The sequence below is a fragment of the Oryzias melastigma genome, linkage group LG12 (genome assembly GCF_002922805.2).
Source record: "Oryzias melastigma strain HK-1 linkage group LG12, ASM292280v2, whole genome shotgun sequence".
NCBI classification, from domain to species: Eukaryota; Metazoa; Chordata; class Actinopteri; order Beloniformes; family Adrianichthyidae; genus Oryzias; species Oryzias melastigma.
In genome coordinates, this window is record NC_050523.1 from 7,332,875 (window position 1) to 7,353,627 (window position 20,753).

The 20,753-nt window shown below is 35.3% G+C and overlaps 3 protein-coding genes across 3 annotated transcripts in view; all 3 read left to right on the forward strand.

Annotated features, from left to right (window-relative positions):
- Positions 1-3,543, forward strand: part of map1b (microtubule-associated protein 1B) — a 21,409-nt gene extending 17,866 nt beyond the window's left edge. Inside the window, exon 7 of the mRNA XM_024257710.2 lies at positions 1,714-3,543. Within this exon, the coding sequence (XP_024113478.1) occupies positions 1,714-1,869 (156 nt within the window). The 3' untranslated portion in view covers positions 1,870-3,543. The remainder of the gene's footprint in view (positions 1-1,713) is intronic.
- Positions 3,544-6,791: 3,248 nt separating this feature from the next.
- ptcd2 (pentatricopeptide repeat domain 2) lies at positions 6,792-10,083 on the forward strand. Its single transcript, XM_024257711.2, has 10 exons — positions 6,792-6,945; positions 7,814-7,906; positions 7,977-8,106; positions 8,195-8,312; positions 8,394-8,472; positions 8,545-8,636; positions 8,732-8,845; positions 8,922-8,996; positions 9,087-9,200; positions 9,609-10,083. Exons 1-10 carry the CDS (start codon positions 6,810-6,812, stop codon positions 9,828-9,830), a joined length of 1,173 nt encoding a protein of 390 aa, XP_024113479.1. The 5' UTR covers positions 6,792-6,809; the 3' UTR covers positions 9,831-10,083.
- A 617-nt stretch (positions 10,084-10,700) lies between these two features.
- On the forward strand, positions 10,701-18,851 carry cacfd1 (calcium channel flower domain containing 1). The gene is made up of 5 exons (XM_024257712.2): positions 10,701-11,263; positions 13,794-13,866; positions 14,497-14,622; positions 15,401-15,508; positions 15,749-18,851. Exons 1-5 carry the CDS (start codon positions 11,155-11,157, stop codon positions 15,837-15,839), a joined length of 507 nt encoding a protein of 168 aa, XP_024113480.1. The 5' UTR covers positions 10,701-11,154; the 3' UTR covers positions 15,840-18,851.
- Positions 18,852-20,753: the final 1,902 nt, after the last annotated feature.

Sequence of the window (20,753 nt, forward strand, 5' to 3'; positions counted from 1 at the left end):
TCTGGAGAACTTCATACGCAAGGAAGTTACTTTCTAACTTCCTTCAANTTTTTTTTTTTTTTTTAGTCATTGTGGCACTGTTGGTCATAGACTTAGCTTTGTCTACCTAGACAGACATGTCTACAGAACTACAGACAGACATGTCGTTGCTGTACTCAGTTTGTACTCTGTGAGGATGTTACCTTGGATATGTTGTGTTGCTCTGGGCTATTGTTACATCAATCCCCAGCTTTTCTTCACCCATGTGTTTCTGTAAAATTAGGATAATATTGGATAAATCAAAATCTATGAGTTAATCTGACAAATCAGTATTGGATAATAGCTGTCAACTGATAAATACACCAGATCCCATCCACATGTTGATGGAAAACTCAATAAAATGGTGTCCTTTTTCAGGTGCTGGTGGTGGAAAGGGATCATCTCTATCCAACTGTCCTCCCATGTACATGGATTTGGTTTACATCCCCAATCACTGCAGTGCCAAAAATGTGGACGTGGAGTTCTTTAAACGCGTTCGGTCCTCTTACTATGTGGTCAGTGGCAACGACCAGACGGGGCAGGAGCCAAGTCGGGCTGTCCTCGATGCCTTGCTGGAAGGAAAGGCCCAGTGGGACAACAACATGCAAGTAAGTATCAAAGATCGTAATACTGATAATGTGGAACTTTGTGATTGTTGAAGAATCCACCACTGCTAGATCAAATCTCAGGCTAGACTATTGGGTAAGACATATTGAAGGTTGAGAACAAAGAAGTATCAAACTTTTTGTGTTTAAAATATTTACACTACTACTATTTACCATAAAATTAACATTTTTTATTGTTCAGTTCTTGATTGGGACATCCATCTGTCGAAATGAGGCCACCCACTACCACTATTGACATATATAGAGATGGACAAAGCAAGGCTATGACATCACCAATAGAAAAGGCCATACCTTGGGTTCCGCCTTTTGTTTCGCCATTTACAGACCAGACGACATAGTAAGCATTGATTGGTCCGAGTCATCATTTATATGGCAACCACTCTCACTAATCAGGGGTGAGTTTGTTGCAAAGCCACACCCCTTCCACTGAAAGCGGTTCTAACGTTCGAGGTGGGGGCCAGCGGGCACTACAGGCTCTTATTGAGCCATCTGATTGGCCGGTTTATAACTTGAATAACTTGCAATAAAGACAATATATCATGAAAAAAAATTAAGTTTAATAAAAACATGTTAAAAAGAGACACCAGAGCAAGAATAGGTATTCTGACAAACAGAATGAATGAGTAATAGCGGTTTATTTTTCAATAGAAGTCACTTTCTGTGACCAGCCAGGACTTCCTATTTGAAATCCGAGGGGGGAGGGGATAATCTGTCCAGTTCTCTTTATATACTGTCTATGGCTACTACACATTGTGCATATACTTAATCCCACATGACAACATGACCATAAACTGCTTTGTAAAGTAACGCTTATCAGAAAGGATGAAGCTTTTACTTTCATACGATTAATTTAGATTATTTTTTTTATTATCTAAAATAATTAATTATTTGTATTAATGTTGTACTTTATTGTATATTAATTTATGTATTACCTACTTAATTTTCAAATCAATCTGCAGACACAATGTAGAAATGCTCCCTAAAATGTGATCTCCATGTACTGTTCTTGACTTTTCCTTTTTATTTCCATTACCTGAGGTTTCAAAAGTGTCTTCTTGTCGGCTTTCAGGTCACTCTAATCCCAACCCATGACACAGACGTAATGAGGGAGTGGTACCAGGACAGCCACGACAAGCAGCAGGACCTGAATATCATGGTCTTGGCCAGCAGCAGCACGGTTGTCATGCAGGACGAGTCCTTCCCTGCTTGTAAAATAGAGATGTAGGCGTGTTCGGTGATCAATCAAGAGAAACCTTTTTCTGCAAAAAAGAAGCCCAAACTATGTAGCATGAAGCATTACGCAGACACAAGCACTGAATGAGACAAATAAAAACAAATGTACAGTCAGGATCAAACTGGTATGGACACAATAATATGCAAAGGAGTGCATCCCTTAATCTCACATTTATTCATAAATGGAACAAAGTAGAGGAAGAATAGACGGGAACCAGCATACCCCATGATTGTCAACTTAAGTATTTGAACATTTGCTGATATTTAAGTCAGTTTTCTGCTTTCAGGGAGCAAATATTTCCCACATTCGCTCCTTAGTAAAACAGCACAAGACGGTGTTTATTCAAACCAAAGCATTAACAACACTCTTCCTGTTACTGCCTTAGGGAATCTTAATGAATGTAGTGGAGCCAGAAGGAACAGCACACAGGTAATGCTGGACACCTTAGGTTGACTCCCCCCCTAAATTGCCACCATTTCTCTTGACCTGGATGAGCATTAACAGGATGTCTAAACTTCATCAGGAGTGTTGCTGCTACAGTTATGTCATATTTGAACATTTTTATTTATAGGTCAACAGAAATCTGTCTTTGTCCTTTTTAAGTTGCTGCTAGTAAATTGTCTTTTATAATATTACACTTTAAATTATTATTATTATTATTCAATCTTTTTTAATGCGGTAAATGGAAGATCAAGCATTTAACTGCTGAAAAACTGACAAAGCAGGATATTTTCATAAATTGTGGAATGTCTTGCTTTTTTTTAGGGTTGTATTTATAAAAAGCTTTGTGGCCAATGGGAGCGGTTGGCGAACTTGCATGACTTATGTTAGATTTAGAGTTTTTAAATTCTTTTCTTGGAGCGTCTGCTCGCACTTAGGAATTATGGGAAAGAAGGGCACCAAATAGGCACATTTCAAACAGGCACTGTGGTTTTTGCAAGTTGTGCCATGACGTTTATAAGCGATACACAAAGAACAGTGATTGTCAACAGGACTATTTGTAATTTTGGGGGCAGCACAGTGTGAGTGATCACACCGATGCTGAAAAACTTTGCAGGATGCGAGGAGATCTGCCTCTAAATGGAGCATGAGGGAGTTAGCACACAGATAAAAGTGCTTTTGTGAACATGTAAAACAAAAACGACACTTTACAACAAGCGTGACATTACCGCCGAGGCCGCACACCCACTTCAACAGGCCACTTTCTGGAGAAAATTTCAACAAATATCAAATAATTATAACAGCCTTTGGTATTTTTGAGTAAGAAATACAACTTTTCTGGACTTACATCTGGTGTTCTCAGCACCATGCAGGAAATCTACTGTCAAACTGAACAGACATTTCTCTTAAACAGAACTTTCTCTTTCTCTGTCGTCTTTCCTCCTCGTCCTCCCTATCTGCCTTTTCTCCCCACCTTTCTCTTGGGAGACCTTTACTAATATTTGTCTGCTGCCGTCTGGTGTAGTTGTCTTGTGATCTCCACTCCACCCTTTCCCCAAACTCATGTGTAACCTAGAGCGACTAGTTACGAGTGAAAATCCTCCTTAGTGCTTTCTCATGTCTGTGTGCAATACTTCCTCTACTGTACCCACAAGGCAAATCTAACGTGAGAGGAACCACTACTATAACCACAAACACAATAAAACCCGTTGTGAAAAATAACGACAATGGCTTCTTTTTGACTCTGTTTTTTGGGACCCGTTGTGTTTAAATAAGGTAACAAAAAAATCAATAAACTGCTAAAGCAAACCCCTTTATAAGTCAGTTACCCCTCTGGTAGATTTTCTATAAATAATGGAGTGAGAAAAGGGATTTTACCAAAAATTCTTATTTTAACCCGTAGTAATCTGACGTATTTTTTAATATTTTAGAATTTTTTACTGTTTTTGTGGCAAAACTTGATATCAATTTTAGTACAACCCCAGCAATTTTTTTACGGACATATTTCTGATTACATTACACAATAATTTCACAATATATATGAAACTATCAAAAAAACTAAATTCCAATTAGTAAATTTGGTCTTTTTTGCTTCCAAAATTACAAAAATTTAGATCAAGCAGTTTTTATGTTTAGTAATAAAATATCAAACATGTAGAGACAAAATAAGAATGCATAAATTCACAAACAAAGCTAAAACAAGGCAAAAACTATGTAAATGATGTCTAAAAAAAAAATAAAATAAAAAACAGGCCAAGCTCCATATAAAGATTTATTTCAAGGGGTATCATAATTGTGTCATAACTCATATTTTGTTTGATTTGAACAAAATGTTAGAACTAAAAACTTTTTGAAACCTTCAAGTTAAATTTTAAATAAAAAAAAATGCTGATAGGGGGACGGGTCGGTTTCATTCCTCTGTTATTGTAGACGGTGGGAATGGCAATATCAATGGTGAGGTTTACACAAAAAATTCTAATCACTTATACATGATTTCTCAAACTAATAATTATAAATACTTTATTACAGAATAAAGGTCCATTTGCCACAAAAACGCAACAGATAAAAGACTTTAAAAAATTAATAAATATACATATGTATATATAGATAAATATATAATAAAAATGTAAAAGTAAAATAAATAAACAGAGACACTCATGATAATACAAGTATATGAGCCATAAAAGCAATGACATAAAATTAGTATTGTAAACTTAAAAAAAGCAAAAAAACAATTGAATGTTTTGCTGTTAAAAAAGACATCCTTTCTCAGGGAAGACAGATAATACGATTTTTTTTTTTTTTTACTGTCCAATTCAGCCCAGACAGTTACAAAACAGCAGTCTGCCTTTATGTCTCCAACAACATGGAGCCCGCCCCCATCTCCAATGATAGCACGACTATTGAACACTTTTTGGGATAGATCTTATTAATTAAATATAATACTTTATGTAAAGATGGGATCGGTTCACTTGATTCTAATTAAATCAGCATCCTTCTGATTCAGTTATGGCTATTAAAAAGCCTTTTGGGGAGAGCCTTGTGCAAATCAGAGCCGTATTACAGCTTGTGTTCGAGCTCACTCGTTACCATCATCTTGTCAGGATGTCTAAGAGCCCGGCCACTCCTCAGCTGACAAACGGAAGCCAGATGACACCATTATACAAGGCTGTTGTGGAGCTCTGAAGGTCAGAGCTTTGAATCTGCCACAGAAAGCCTGAGTAAAGATCTGAACTGCAATAATAAAAAATAAAACAGCTATAAAACCCTGAAATCTTCTTCTTCGACAAAATGTATACAGCATGAAAAGTAATAAAAAATTATTACATAATTATGTCTCCTCTTATGGATATGAGACTAAATAAAAAAGGAAAATAACTGCAAATTAAAGACTTTAAAATTCAGTTTTATTATAGAAAGTAAAGGAATTTAAGTAATAGTAAATGGATCTTTAAAGAATAGCATAGCAATTTGCAGCTTCTATGTAGTATTTCAGTCATAACGTGCAACATTGTTATTGATTCATTCAACTAAAAGAGAATTGCTGACATTTCGGCAAATCCAACCACATGTGAAGGCATTTCTGATTCAGAAAAAATAAAATAAAAACAGCCACTGGCTGGACAGGTCTGCACATCCTTGTATGCTAAAATTCTTAGATGGTAACTCATTTTAATTTACACTTTTAGGTGCAATGATTTTATCATTTCTGCACACCAACCATCAGTACCAGCTGTTTTTTGTTCTGTTCTAAAACTGTTCCAGTGTCGACAGTTATTAATCACCCTGGGACACCCGGGGCGCTTTCCAAAAGCTGAGGGAAGTGCATGTGAGGACAAATCAAAAAAGATGTAAGAGCTCCAGTCTGTCTGCACAACCTGCCTGCTTGTCAGAGCAAATCAGAGTCTGAGTGATCAACACATCCCCTGCAAACAACATTGGGATTTTTTTCCCCCTCCTTTCAAACCTAAAATGACCTGTTGCAAACCAAAGTCCCAATCTGATGTGGAAACCCAAATAATCAATGTGCAGAGGACTTCATATCATTGTGAACATGCAAATGTAGAAGGAGAAAAAAATGAAACACGAGTCTCTTGCACCTTGCAGGAAACCATAAATTATCTAGGGTTATGGTTCTGATTGGCTGAGCTGGATGAGATTGTGTTGCTAGGGTAACTGAAGGGGAACCTCCCTGAGCCAGTGTCATTTCCTCTGTGCCTCCACATTTATCATTAATGTATTCAGGAAATAATCATTTTAAAAAGATTGTTTTCATCTGCAGAGTTAAAAATCAGTAAAACGTTTTAACTTATAGTCAATAAAAAGGATACTTTGGTTCCATAAGGAATTATGCATGAATTCTGACAGAAATAAATGTTTTTATGACAAACCCATAATATTTTATCTCAATGAAACAAAAGAAAATCAAGGAATTACGCTTTGGTTATAATTCTTGTAATAATTTAACTGCCCTGTTTCTGATCTAATTATATTTCCCACATATAAACCAGAATTATCTATCATCTGATCGTTTTAGTACTTTTATAATTGTGAAATATGAATGCAACAAAACTCCCAAAGGCTGTTTATTTGACACAATGTCGCCCTCTGCTGGTTGGTAAGCATATTGTTGTTACCTTGTTGCCTAAACTAATAGCAACCAAAAATAAATAAATGAAAATAAAAATAAATAGCTTTAAAAATAAAATAAATATGAATAAAAGGCAACTTAATTTAAGAAAATATAACCAAATTTGCAGTGTATAAGTTATATTTGTAGTAAATCCATTCACGTGTCACGCTAGAATATACCAATCACAAACTGCGATCTCATGTAATAAAAAAACAAATAATTTCGAATTCTTAAATTTCCCTTTGATAACTAGCTGACATCCTAAATTATACTCTGCTACTACAAAAATAATTAAATGCTGAATAGAATTCTAAAAATGTATTATTTGTGCCATAACCTCCCTCTGGGTTTCGTGTCGATGGTACAGTCCGGAGGCAATATGGCGCTCGTCGGGAGATTGGGAGCTAAATGTTGTCGGTCGTTGCTGTTTGAACCTTTCAAAGGACGTTTACGAGGAGTTTTAGCCACGGGCGGGATTCAGAGCTGTGTTGTGGGTAAGAAGAATTAAATGTTTAATTGTGTGAGTGAACGAGATGTGGAAAATATATAGTAGTTTATAAATGAAGAGAGAACATGCAGAACAGACACACACAAGCTGCAGGGATTCAATGAATTTAAACTCTGTGAAGTTACAGTTCAGTATTTTTATTCTGTTATTTACTTTTTAACATAAATTAAACTATGTTTTATGTTAGTTGCTCGTTGTAAGTTTTAAAAGTACCGTGTTTTAAAACTTTTGCCGTTTCCAAAAAACGAATATGCTCTGTTTGGGAAATGTCACATGTTCCAAACAGATGTTTCAGAACTGTAAATTAAAACTTTAATTCCAAAAGCAAATCATGAGAGCTTTATAGATTGGAATCGTGTCCGTTATATCTAGGAGTCGTGAAATGCTGTATGAAAGTATGGCAGAACAAATTAAGTAATCTGAAACATTGGCTTATTAATTAGCCCCCCTTTTTTAATTGAAACTTTATTTAAACAGATACAGAGCCACAGAGTTCAACATCTTTTTATTGGTCAAGAAGTCAACAATATGAGGGGTGAAACAAAACATTCAAACAATAAAAGAAAAATAAGAAAGTAAAATGTACTATATATGTTAATTGTACCTAAAATTGGCATTTAGTGGTTAAGAAACAGAATATTAACACAAGCACTGTTCAAATAAATGTGTTTGGACTCTATGAAATAAAATTAGGCTATTTTAATATGGCCAACAAAAATATGCGAAATGTCTCATGAGCGAAGATTATCGTGACCTTTATAGAAGAGAACTTTAACTTGGCACAAGAATATTTTTGTAGATTTCAGTCATTCAGTAAAAAAAAAAAAAAAATCATTTCACATGTTTTTCTGTAGCTAAGAGACATCTTCTGTCAGAAGATGTCATCAAACTGCAGGACTTCCAGCAGAGGAAGCTGGCTGTGGCTCATCTTGTCACTGGAGAAGAAGGTGAGAAGCCTTTTCCTCACTGGTCATCTGTTTTACCCCAACAAACTTACTTTCAAACCTTATTTCCCAGGTAATTTTGTCGAGCTTTTCAGACAGAAATTGAAGAGAAATGAGCTGGTTCTGCGGGACGAGCTGAAGCTCCTCCTTCACCTGTGCCAGTCTTTAGATGACATGGCGGTAGCCAGAGATGCCATTTATAGGTACACCAGACACGTTTGCATCAAGAGATCATGCATCTTTATATTTCTTCACCTGTCAATTGATAACGTCTGATCTTTTTAAAAAAAGATATCATGCAGAAAACCGTAACTTGCTGTACGGAGACTTCAAGTTTGGTCCTCTTTACATGAGACTGTGCTACGAGTTTGGCCTGGAAGAAATGGCTGCTTCTGCACTAATAGATAAGGTGAGCATTGGTTCTCGAAACCTAAAAAAACTCCCAATTTATATTTTAAATATAATGGATTGATGCTTCTTCTTGTTTCAGAATCTGAAAGGATTTTTCATCGACACAACCTCTTTTAACATTGCAATTGACATGTTATTCATTAAAGGCTTGTATGAACGTAAGTCACTAATAATTTGGTTTATCCTTTCTGGACGCATGCCTATAATATGTCAAATTTTTGACTTTACAGGAGCCCTTGAGGTCCTAAAAAGCATGAGGAGCCAAGGCCTCCAATTCAACAAAGATACTTTAACTCTTGCAGCTGGTACCTGCTATAAGCTGGTGAGGTTTGAAACTCTTCATTTGGAGTTTGATTGTGATTTAATTCTCCAGAGTCTGGATTAAAATGATTTCTTTAATTGCTTTCCGCCTGTCAGAACACGGTAGAGTCGTACCGGATCTGCACCGCTTTGATAGAGGAGGAGCAGACCAAAGGCCACTTCATCCCTCGGCACGCATTCTGCTTCGCCATAGCTTTAGCTCTGCGACAGGTCAGCAGTTTGCTTTTTAAAACCACTTTTTTATGCATTAAGACTTCAAAAATATAATCACTGTTTTTTTTTACAGAAGGACATCGAAAAAGCAAAGTCGCTGTTTGCACAAATTATGAACACAGAAAGCAAAATGTGCCAAAATCTTAAGGTGAAAGCTTTACATCCATTTATGCTGTTTTATTTATTTATTTATTTTTTTTTAAGTAACTCATTAGTTTCTTTTGTTTTCCCCTTTCAGGTGGCAACACTAGCTATGTCAGGGGAAATTGCAGATGCCGTTACCTTATTATCAGCAGCCTTCTTGCCCAAAAGTCCATATTTTATTAAAAAAACAGAGTTCTCGCAGGAAGTTGTGAGTGCAATTCTACTACTGCTTCACCTGATATTTTTTAAATGTTTGTGATTGTCCTATTAGGTTGTTTAAGCTTGTATTTATTAGAAACTTCAAAGTATAACTTTTTTTTTTTTTTTACAGACGACTTTTATGTTTGCCCTCTGTAATCCCACTTATACTTTACAGATCTGAACATTCACAAAAATAATATTTATATATAGAATGTAAAAAAGTATATAAAATGACTTTTTTAAATTGAAACACAAAGACAATATCTACTAAGCAAAACTTTCCAGAACACACAGTCTGAAATCTGTCCTTTTTTCTGTTGCTCGTTGTATTTTTACAACCAATAGAATATATTAGTATGCAAATCTTAGAACCTGATGCTAAACCGCTGCTGTATTTGACCCTGACCTCTTTCAGGTGGATTTACTTCATCTACATAGCGAAGGTGGACCTCATCACTCAAAAGTGAGACAGATAGTGACTCAACTCGAGCGAGCCTCTCAGGTGACTCCGCAGACCCTCGACGACATGTTGTGCCACGCACCCATGGGGAAGAGGAGACAAGCGCCCATGGGCGGGCAGAGGAGGACCAGCCGAAGGACTCTGAAGCCTCTGAAGTCCGCTCTGTCTACAGAGTGAGGCCAGTTCTGCTCATCTATGCAAAAGTCTGATGTGAAGATTAATAATTATGATCGTGAGATTTGTTACAATGCAGATACAGCAGTATTGATTTTACAGTTTAAAAAGTGTGAACTGAGAAAAACAGGAACATTTTTATTACACTTTTAAAAAATATATTGTTATTAAGCAAACCGGACTTTGACTATACCTCATGACTGTTTTGAATATTAGGAAACCCTCAACTTAATAAACTTTACTTGAACATGAACAACAGTTTTGTATAAGTCATTAAAGTCATAAAGAATAATGCAGGCTTGCATTTTGTAGGGGGTTATTAAATCTTATATTTAATAAAATAATTTTTTTTCTTTTTTTTTTGAAGAAACAGATTGTACAGCGAACTTGTTTTTAATCCAGCACAGATTAGGTTCTTTTCTTCCAGATTCATATACAATACTTATATATGTATAAAGTTTGCATCCTCCTATCTTGAAATAACAAATTAAAATTCTAATATATTTGATATTTCATTTGTCGAGGAGTAATTATATTAAAGCTATATTTTCACAAAAGTACTGTTATGTTTAACTCATATTTCTGGTTGACAAAAATGTTTTTATAACTTGCTATGTTGGGAATTCAGGCTAAAATATCTTGTGGAAATGAGTTACACTCTTTTATATAATGTTATATCATTAAAAAGGTTTTATTTCATCTTATTAGGGAGAGTGTTTTTTAACAATTAAAGGCATCCCACTTAATATTCATTTTATTTTAAAATCAGATGTCTTAAATATTCTGGTAAGTTTCTACAAAACCGAACGCTAACTACAAGCTTAAAAAAACCCTGCCGATTGGAACGCACCCCATTTGTAAACAAACGCGTGACGTATGTCCAGTCCCCTCCCACAATGCATCTCTTCCATTGGCTCGGCTTCAATTTAATCAGCTGAACCAAGCTTTATCAAACAAAATATTATAATTGTTATATATAAAAAAAAGTTAAAATTAAGCTTTTTCGTTTTATAGCACGTGATTGTAGTTAGACTTACAAGCGGAAGTGAAATATCCTGTTAAAGTTGCGGATAGTAGGATGCTTTTTATCATCTGCTAGCTCTTTAGCTAGCAGTGACGGGGAAAGCCGAGTGGGATTCTACTAGTGTCGTCAGACGACTCGCCCCAACACGTATACACAAAGGAAAACGTTATTTTCCTAAACAAATCTTTTTTATATGTTTTTCAACTGAACGTGGTTTTACTTTTCGGAGCTCCGTTGGTGAGTGATCTAGCCAGGAGTCAGTTTGTTGGCTCTGGCTAACTTTAGGCATTTGTGGAAAACACGATGAGCACCGAAGAGACCGCAGCGGCCAACAAAACCACTCCGGAGGATGATGGAATGACCTGGTGGTACAGATGGCTCTGCAAGACAGCAGGAGTTTTAGGAGGAGTGTGTGAGTAATTCTTGTCAAAGTATTTTAGTCAAGCTGATACTTGTAGTTTTAGACAATCCAATCCTGTTAACATACGGAATTGTATTCTGCACATGTATTGTGTAAAACCAACTAAAATTTTTAGTTTTCGGTATAATTACACTGCGGTATTTTAAATGAGTAGATTTAAACGTTTGGGTTTGGTTTCGTAAAGCGATGCTTTGTCACAGCTATTGTCCCCTCACCGCACTGGGCGCCGCCTTTTGGCGTGCCAGGCTCTCTCTACAGCTGCTTGTGACTCCGTTTATACTCTGTTTACGAGCAGATAGCAGGATATACAGTTAATGGTCAAATGTCTCTTTTTATGAAAACGTACTGTGCAGGTTTCCCGCTGACCTACAGCTGTTGTGTTGTCAGTGACACCAGAGTCACAGAGCCTGCAGTATCGCATGAACGCTGCAGATCCAGTGGGTCCTTTATTATTCAAAGCCTGGAAAGTTTTGAAGGAGTAGGGCATGCTGCAGTTCTTCCATGGTTTGAAACAGCACGGGTTATTAGACTTTTCTCTTTAGCATCAAGTAAAATCTGTGATTTTGAGTTAAACTACAATCAGGAACAATTTGAAACCACTTCAAACCATTAGTTTTTTGTAAACTTGGCTCCCTTAAACTGTGTTTTTACGGGGTTTTGTTAAAAACCTTTTCTATTTATTGACTTTAGAGTTTCTTTTTTGATTCATGTAAAAGTTTGGTTCAAGTTGCTATTTTTCTTGCACCAACACTTGTTTTTTATTTTGTTACTAGGCTAAGATCGCTTTGGAAAATAAGAGCGTTAAAGAAAAATCAAAAATTGTTCAAATAATTCTACAGATTTTTCTTTTTAGACAGAGTTTAGTTTCTCAAAAAAATGTATTAGTAAGAATCAAATTTGAAAACTTTAATGATCAAACTGAGAAACTGGTTAATCAAGTATTGTGTAACCACAGCTGTAAATAACCTCTTTGTTGTATCAAATACAGAACAATTGTTACTCTCGCCACTTTTTAAAGTAAAAAAAAAAAAAATGGAACTAATAGAATATGCATATTAACATGACATGCATATATTTTTAAATGGTAGAATAAATAAAATATACTAATGTCTTTTATTTACACTAGTTTTTCATCAATTCACGATTCATTTGGTGTACTCAAAATTAAGTTGTGTTCAAATGGTAATTTGAAAATCTAAGGCTATAGCTGACGCTAGGGCTGGGTTGATAAAAATTGATTTGAATCGATCTAAGCTTAATAAATCAATAGTCGATCTATAAAAATAGAGATTGTTCTAGCACACAAAGGTAAAGTCTGCTAGCTTGATGCTAAAGTTTGATGGAATTTATCATAGAACAGCTAATGCTAACATTCGGTTGAATTGAAAAGTCGATCGAAAGAATAATAATTAAAAAAAATCTAATCAATTCTGGAAATTATTATGGATACCCAGCTCTAGTTGACGCCATTAAGTGCTTCAGTGATTTTTTTTATTTTTATTTTTTTAATTTTTTTAATGACGCTCAGGAGTAGTTTGTTCCGGTTTGAAGCTTTCTGTTGGGGTTTTGGAAGTGTCCATAATGATTCTTTGTGCTGACTGGAGCTCTGATGTTGAACAAACGTGTTAAGTTGGGGAGATTCTAGACTTTTTAGTCATTTTAAAGCCTAAAGTTAGTTGTTATTTGTGTCTTCTCTGTTGCTATAAGCGCTGAAGTACCGTGAGCTAAAAACCGAGTGATCTATTCCTCTGTGTTGATGTGGGATAAAGAGAAACCAAAGCAATAGAGATTCAAGTAAATGCTGCCAATAATGATTTCCAGTAAAGCTTCTAATTGTGTGATTAACAGCCCATTTATCAACTTGCTTTTATATATTTTTGCTAAATCTTATTTCTGTAAGCACCACAAACATAGCAAAGCTTTTTAGCGGTGTATTCTTCTGTTAAACACTTTGTTTTTTGTTAATCTTATCATCAAACCTATTTTTTTCTTTAATTTTTGTTGCTTTGTGATGTAAGATATGACGCTAAATCTGACATTTTTAATTTCCTTTTCACTCTGCTGCTGAAATTGGTTTTTCACAGTTTCTGTGAGTTCATGAGCACTTCAGTAGTTTCTGCAGACTCTCTGGAGCGTCTCCTGCAACCTTTCTCATATTGAAGTGTACATAGACTTTAATAATGATATTTGAAGGGCCCTGTTGGATATTTCCATCCATAGTCAAACAGATATGAAGATTTTTCTGGAGAACTTTTATAGAAACCATAACATCATAATTTAAATGTTCATGGTTGAAACAGAATAAAAACATTGATTTATAGATTTCTGAATTAATGTTTTATATTTATTCCACCCAATTATCTTTGACCCTCACAGATTTCCCCAACGTGTTTTTTTATTGGAAGAAAAGGCTTTTTTACTGATAAACCAAACTTCCACATTGTTTGTTTTTAGCTGTAACTCAGGCCTGATGTGTAAAAACTTGACCTGTATGTTCTGTCTTTTGTTTTATGGGAAACAGCCTGTGCCATCTCAGGAGTGTGGAACTGTGTCACAGTGAACCCTTTAAATATCGCTGCTGGAGTATGGATGGTGTAAGTTCTCAACACAATCACACGTCCATATCAATAATTTACCGATCAGAAGCTCCTGTTGTTGTCAGAACTTCACACTAAAAACAAAGTTCTCTTAAAGACCCACTAAACTTTTAAAGACCACTGGGAATGCTTTTACAATAGATATAAAGATGATCAGAGTGGATCTTTCATTTATAGTTTTTAGGCAATTGTTTTTTATTTTGTAGAAAGTCATTCTGATCAATAATTGACTCCTTTTAATGGCAAATTTAATTTAATGACATAGAATTTGTAGATAAGTGGAACCGAAAAATGTTCCAATCTATTTATTTTATTTTTTATGAAATGTATGCATTTTGTTAAGTACTTCTGCAGACGTGGTTTATTAAAAGCAACTGACGTGCATTTAATGCAACTTAGGTTTTATTATGCAACTGACAGCTTTAACTTTGAGAATGTTTCTGCCCCTTTTCTCTAATTTACTCAGTAGAATGTGCAGTATTTTTCTAACTGGAACCCTATTGATGTTTGCAGTTGCTTTTTAAGCTAATTTTATCACAGCATGAAAAAGCAAGAACACTTTTCTGAGATTTTTTTTTTCATTTGTTTGAGGTCTTTCTTTGAGCAATTTTCTTGTCCTGCATCCAGGTTGAACGCCTTCGTGCTTTTCCTTTGTGAGGTTCCGTTCTGCTGTCAGTTCATAGAGTTTGCCAACGCAGTGGCGGCGCGTGCAGACAAACTCAAACCCTGGCAGAAAGCCATCTTCTACTGCGGGTAAGAACAACCAAGCTCTCCTACTGAACCTTTGATGGACTTTAGAGCTCCAACGATGTTAAAGATTCCTGTATGAAACTTTTGGAATTGGATTACCTTTGTTAGATTATAGATTATTTGTATTTTAGGTGAAGCCATTCCAAATAGACAAAGTTCTTGCTAACTTGCTATTGGAACTGTACTGTTGAAAAATCTGGGCTGAAGAGGAAAGCAAACTTACAAAACATAAGGGGAAAAAAAAAGCACAGAAAAGAAAATTTTCAAGAAAAAAAGGACAAAATTGGATGGTAAAAAAAGGAACAAATAAATGTGAACCTTCACTTCTGACTACTTAAAATGACCTGTAATGACATGTAAGAACAGGGACATCTAGTGGCCAATTGAAGCTATAGCAACTTTTTAAGATTTTAAATGAAATGAAAAATAATATAAATAAAAATCACTTAAAATAAATGAAAAAACAAGGAAACCTGCTGCAAAACAAAAAAGTACAGTTGAAAATCCCTACAAAAAGCTTTTTAAAGTAAAAAAAAATAAATGACAGAATAAGAACAACAAAATGTTGATTCAAGTTCATTCAAAAATCATTCTTTAATAGTTTAAACTGATTGGGTTTGAATCAGAATAGAAAGGTTGAAATAGATGCTGCAAAATAAAAAATAGACAAATTATTTTAACTGTAAATTTGTTGTTTGTTGTATTTCAGATCAAAATTGCTCATCTATGATTAACATTTATAAAAAATAACATTGACTGTTTTTTTTTCCTTTTTTTCCAGGATGGCATTGTTTCCTATTTTCTTGAGTTTCTCCTTCACAACGTTGTTTGGGAACGCCATCGCCTTCGCCACAGGAGTCCTGTACGGCCTCGCATCTTTAGGCAAAAAGTAAGCCGACTAGTATGAGTTTATAGCCGTAGAGCACCGTCCGTGAAATCACTCGTGTCTCTTTGTGTTTCCATCATTTCCATTAAGAACCTCCAACTAAGAATTGCTTTTGTTGCATTGTTTCCTAACAATCCTAATAATAATAATAATAATAATAATGACGATAATCCTCTAACTTCTCCGTCATCTAATCCTCCTCCTCCTGCAACCTCCCTGCATTCCTCCCTCCTCCTCTCTCAGGGGAGACGCAGTGACGTACGCCCGGCTGCAGCATCAGAAGCAGGGAGACGAGGAGAGGATGACGGGGACGGCGAACGGCGCTCCGGAGTAAAAGGACCTTCATCTTCGCCCCACTTATGGTCGGGTTTCCTCCGTTGGTTCTCGTGTGATTTTTCTCCTCAGTTCTGTCCTCACACACATCTGATGTTTTTATTTATCGTCTTAATCTGCTGCAGAGTTTCAGTGGTCAAGCAGACTGATGCTAAAATCGACTCATTTGTCTTGAGCGGTCGGCTTTTATCATCATTATTTATTTATTTTAAAGGTTTTCTTTGATTCTTGTTGTTTTTTTTCCCTGAAGCTTTTGACCGTTTGAACTAATTGTGATTGTAAAATATTACTTGAATTCAGGGCTGCCATCCAGAGTGATGTCAGATCAAAAAAGCTCTTAATCAGCATTTGAAACATCTGGAACAATGTTTTACTGACAGAACACAAAGAACTAAGTACTGAAGTATTTGTGGAAGCATGACTGATGTGTCGGATCCAGACTGTGTTCAGCCTGTCCACATGTCCAAACTGAAACCTGATTTCCTGTGATGTCATTCTTGCTCTTTTTCCTTTGAGGCTGCCGGTTCTCCACTCTGTTTTAGCTGCCGGGTAGAAATAATCTGTGGTAAATTATGTACTTAACCTTTTTTTTATGTAACCCATTTTATGGTTAAAACTCTAATTTAATTACTGACACTTTGTTTTGGACCTTAATACATTTTTTTCCAGTCCGTGGATCCTCTCAACCTCTAAATGTGACCATTTTTTAATTTATTTTTGTTTTTTCCGCTACTGAAACAACCTTTTTCACTTGAGTCTAATCGGTGGAAACGGGGGAATTTTGGAACCTGTAAACACTGCATACAGTTCAGCTAAAATAAACTTTTCAATCCGAAGGGAAAACCTTGTTCAAATCCTGAGTTTTGAGATCCACCTGGACTTTTTAAAATGCAGCATGAACCCTTCATTCATAAGCAGCCAATTACCTCTGAGCCTTTAAAGAGTAAATAAAAGAACCTAATCATAGAAAGAAAACCAAAAATCTGTATTTTCTTGACAGAAGTGCTTTTATTTTGATGTTGGTAAACAAGAAAATGTAGATTTTCTTGACAGAAATGAATAAAAGTCTGGTACTGTTGAGCCTCTTAAATCTGTTAGTCTTAGACCTCAATAGTGCAAAAAAAGTAACTACTCAGTCTTAAAAATACAGAATAGCAACTTCTCTACATTAGCTTTTGACAAAGTAGAAAAAATGTGAATGTTTTTACTATATAATTTCAGACGAAGCAACTCATTCACACACAAATCTCCCAGTAAAAAAAAGAAAAGAAAAAGAGAAAAGTGGAGAATCCCTTGATATAAATAACCAATCAGAAGGCTGAATATTACACGTTTAGACAAACACAATCCGATTCTAAAAATTTTTTCCAGCCTTACAAGAAATGTGAAAGCAGATTCAAGTGTTTTATTTCTTTTTAATTTAGATATTCTTTGAAGGTGATATTTTTTATGTTTATTCTTTGTAATAAGTTGAAGGTTGTTTTCATTTACCTAAAAGTCTTTCAGCATCAAAGATCAAATATTCGGGAAGAGGTATTACTTTGACTGAGATTGGGAGAATTTTTATTTTTTATTTGAGAAAAAAAAAAACTCTGAACGACAGCCTAAAGAACATTTAGAGGAAGAACGAGGGGTGTTTTCAGTGTTGGGGAATGTAATTGATACGCCCAAAGACCAACACCTGATGGTTTTACTGAACGCTTTTGTACCACGTCAAATTCCAGTCACTTTAAACTCAGTCCAGGCACCCTGCACTTATGTCTTTTGTAGCATTCAGCCCACACGTGTATCAGAAATGACTGCTGCTGAGCTGTGGCAGCTCGTTATGCAACTTTATTTAAAATATGATCAGAAAGGGAGTTTTTCATCTGCAATCCAAATCCTTTGTATACTGTTTACTATAAATTCCTGCAGATCTACTTTATCAGAACCAGTCTTCAGCTTAATGTCACCAGCTTTTGGATTCAAGCATTACATTTGAGCGTTCTAAAATTGAATCTTCTGTAACCTTTGTCCCTGAACACACTTTTTGCAGCCATTTCTTGTTTTTGTCAGTATGAAGCTGTAGAGACCCAGCAGCTCTCAGGTATCACAAATCCCTTCACTTGAATCAAGCTCCAGACACACGGGGCACGGTTGGAGTTGGTCGCAAAGTGTTTTTTAAAAAGGGGTAAGCTCAAAATGTGTCTTCTGTATTTGACAAAGCTGTGAGCTGCTGTCGTGGTTTAACAAGAATTCTGTTGAGTAAACTCAGACTAATCCTTCTGGTGTGAATCCCAAAAAAAGATCCCTTCACTAAAAGACTGACACACAAGAATCAAGACAGAACTTCTTCTCTTTCAGTCTCTGAATCTTGCAATTTCATACAAAAGATCATCTTTTGAACTATTTTCAAAGCGTAGCTTGCAGCCCATCTATTGTATTTTCAACGAAAAGTTGTGTTTTCTTCTCAGAAATACAATTTTGAGCTCATCCGAAAAGAGCCACAAGAACATGATTTAAAGCCCGAAAGCACAAGTTTCATTGGAGTGGTTCTCTAAATGATTCTCAAGGAGTAAAGTTCTCACATCAGTTATGTAAGCTCAACATTCTTTTGTCTTAAAGTAAACTGACACCCCAACTCCATTCAGTGCAGGTGTCAAGGGAAAGGGTGGAATATTCCTGTTGGCTTTCATTTACAGAAACTGCTGCGTTTCAGTCATGCAGCTGATAAATAAAAAAAAAAATAAATCTGATATGTAATGTCCAACACAACCCACCCATCTCTGCTGTTTCTGAGCCTTCAGTTTAAAAGCATTTGTGAAACACAACCAGCATCGTTACAGTTTTAAAGTTTCCACCTTTTCTTTCTGTCCCCATCATAAACCTGAGACTCGAACTGACAGTTTTTGCATCTCCAGGTGTTGAATGTATGTTTTACCTTAAGGGATTGTGTATGTGTACAGTGTGTGTTGTTGTGATTTGAACCCTGCTCCTGTTTTGAAGTTGTGCATTAAACAAGCTTGCTACATTCCACAGTTTCAGGTTTTTTTTTATGTCCTTCCCACACTGAATGTTGCAGTTCCTTAAAAGACCACCAGAGGGAGGTTTCAAAAGTAAACAACTTATTTGAATAAAAAAAAACTAACTTTTAAACTAAAAGAACCTAAATGTACATTTTGTTTTCTTTATCAGACATGACAAAATAGAGAAGGCACTTTTAAAATCAATAATTACAAAACAAATACAGTAAATAAAATGGGAACATTCTTAGAATATATTATAATTATAGGATTTTTTTTAATATTTGCAAATATCTGCAACATTTTTCAGTCTTGGGTTATCAAAAATAATTTTTGAAAGTGGAGGCATGAAGTGAGCACTGTTGTTTGAGATTATGCACAAAAAATGTCCTAACTTATCAAAAATGACCGACCAGAACAGCTCAGACATCAGGAAGATTTCCCACCTATGAGGTCATTAAAGAACCACAACAAAATTAACTGCAGACATGTTCCCCGTTAAAATCGGAGTTCATAGTTTGACAGTTTTAGCAACAGTTTCGATTCATATTTTTTAGAATGTTTTGGAAGATGATTGTCTGACAAATGCAGTAAAAGCAACACCAATTCATACAGAGAACATCAAGCATGGAAATAATGATTTTGTGGTGTTGCTATTCAGCTTAACCATCATCAGTGTCACAAAAGTGCAGAATCACTGCAAAAAAAACCTTAAATAAAAGCATATTTTTATATATTTTTTTTACATTATTTGCATGGTTCAATCAGATATTTTAATTTATGAAATCTCCCTGAAGTCATATTTGTTGTCTACATTAATTGTTCTTTGAGTCATCAATAGAGGGCGCCATAACTCAACAACACAGTTATGTGCTGTTGGAATCTTGATGAGGGTTTAATTATGGAATAAATGTCTCCCAGAGCAGAAAAGATAAGCTTAATTATTGAAGTGTAAAAAACTTAACAAGGGATGCTCCGCGTACCTGCAGGCTTCTGTTAGTTTACACAAAACAGATTCCACAGAAGCAGCTTCATACACTAGAAGACGGGCATGAAAAGTTTCCACTTTGCAAAAAATGATTAAAAAAAAAACATATTCTGAAATGACAAGCATTTTTGATGAATCATCTTGTCTTGTAGTTTTTCTTTAAATCTATTAATTAAAAAAAATAATGTGTTGATTTCTATTTTTACCTCACAATAATATCAGAAGTTCTTCAGTTAAATATGAGTAACTATATGTATCTATTTTAAAACCATTCCCAGTGGTCTTTTTATTTATGATTATGCAATTTTTTGCTAAAATAAAAAAAAAAATCTGTGACTTTTTCTTAGAAAATGTTTTTGCAGAGTGGTTCATTAGAAATTCACCTCAGGACTAGACAGGACCGTTAGTGTGGAGCAACCCCGCCCCCTTTCCCCTCCCCATAACTGAGAGCTCTCTGTTTACTATCCAGCTGTACAGTTTTGGGCCAGATGCCAGCTCAGGTGGGAAAAAACAAGGATCTAGTAGTCGTCTGCTTCAGAATTTAGCAGATCATGGAGCTTGTGGTCATTTTTTTCCCAAAATGCATTGTTTTCATCTGCTCAAAAATGCAATTTTAAGATTAATAATATTCTGTGCATATGTCTCACATTATCAGTAAAAATGCTACAAGAACATGTCAAAACCATAAAAACCCACAATTTTCACTGGTGGGTAAAAAGCTGAATGTGGTTAAATAGCTGCATCTATGACGTCACACAACTCAGTTAAAAGAAGTTTCTAAATGACATTGTTGTTCTGTATGTTTTGGACAATTAAAAAAAAGTTTTTAAATGGTTTTGTCAATAAAAGTAAGCTAACATTCATTCAAAAGCATTATTTGACACCAACATATTTTCATAGGTAACCCCCAATAAATAATAAATAA

Bases quoted from the DNA above. Each gene is read 5' to 3' on its own strand.
- cacfd1 (XM_024257712.2), top strand. From the start codon at position 11,155: ATGAGCACCGAAGAGACCGCAGCGGCCAACAAAACCACTCCGGAGGAT. The intron at 14,623-15,400 runs GTAAGAACAACC...CTTTTTTTCCAG, and splicing joins AAAGCCATCTTCTACTGCGG to GATGGCATTGTTTCCTATTT. The intron at 15,509-15,748 runs GTAAGCCGACTA...CTCCTCTCTCAG, and splicing joins CTCGCATCTTTAGGCAAAAA to GGGAGACGCAGTGACGTACG.
- ptcd2 (XM_024257711.2), top strand. From the start codon at position 6,810: ATGGTACAGTCCGGAGGCAATATGGCGCTCGTCGGGAGATTGGGAGCT. The intron at 7,907-7,976 runs GTGAGAAGCCTT...CTTATTTCCCAG, and splicing joins TCTTGTCACTGGAGAAGAAG to GTAATTTTGTCGAGCTTTTC. The intron at 8,107-8,194 runs GTACACCAGACA...TTTTAAAAAAAG, and splicing joins GCCAGAGATGCCATTTATAG to ATATCATGCAGAAAACCGTA.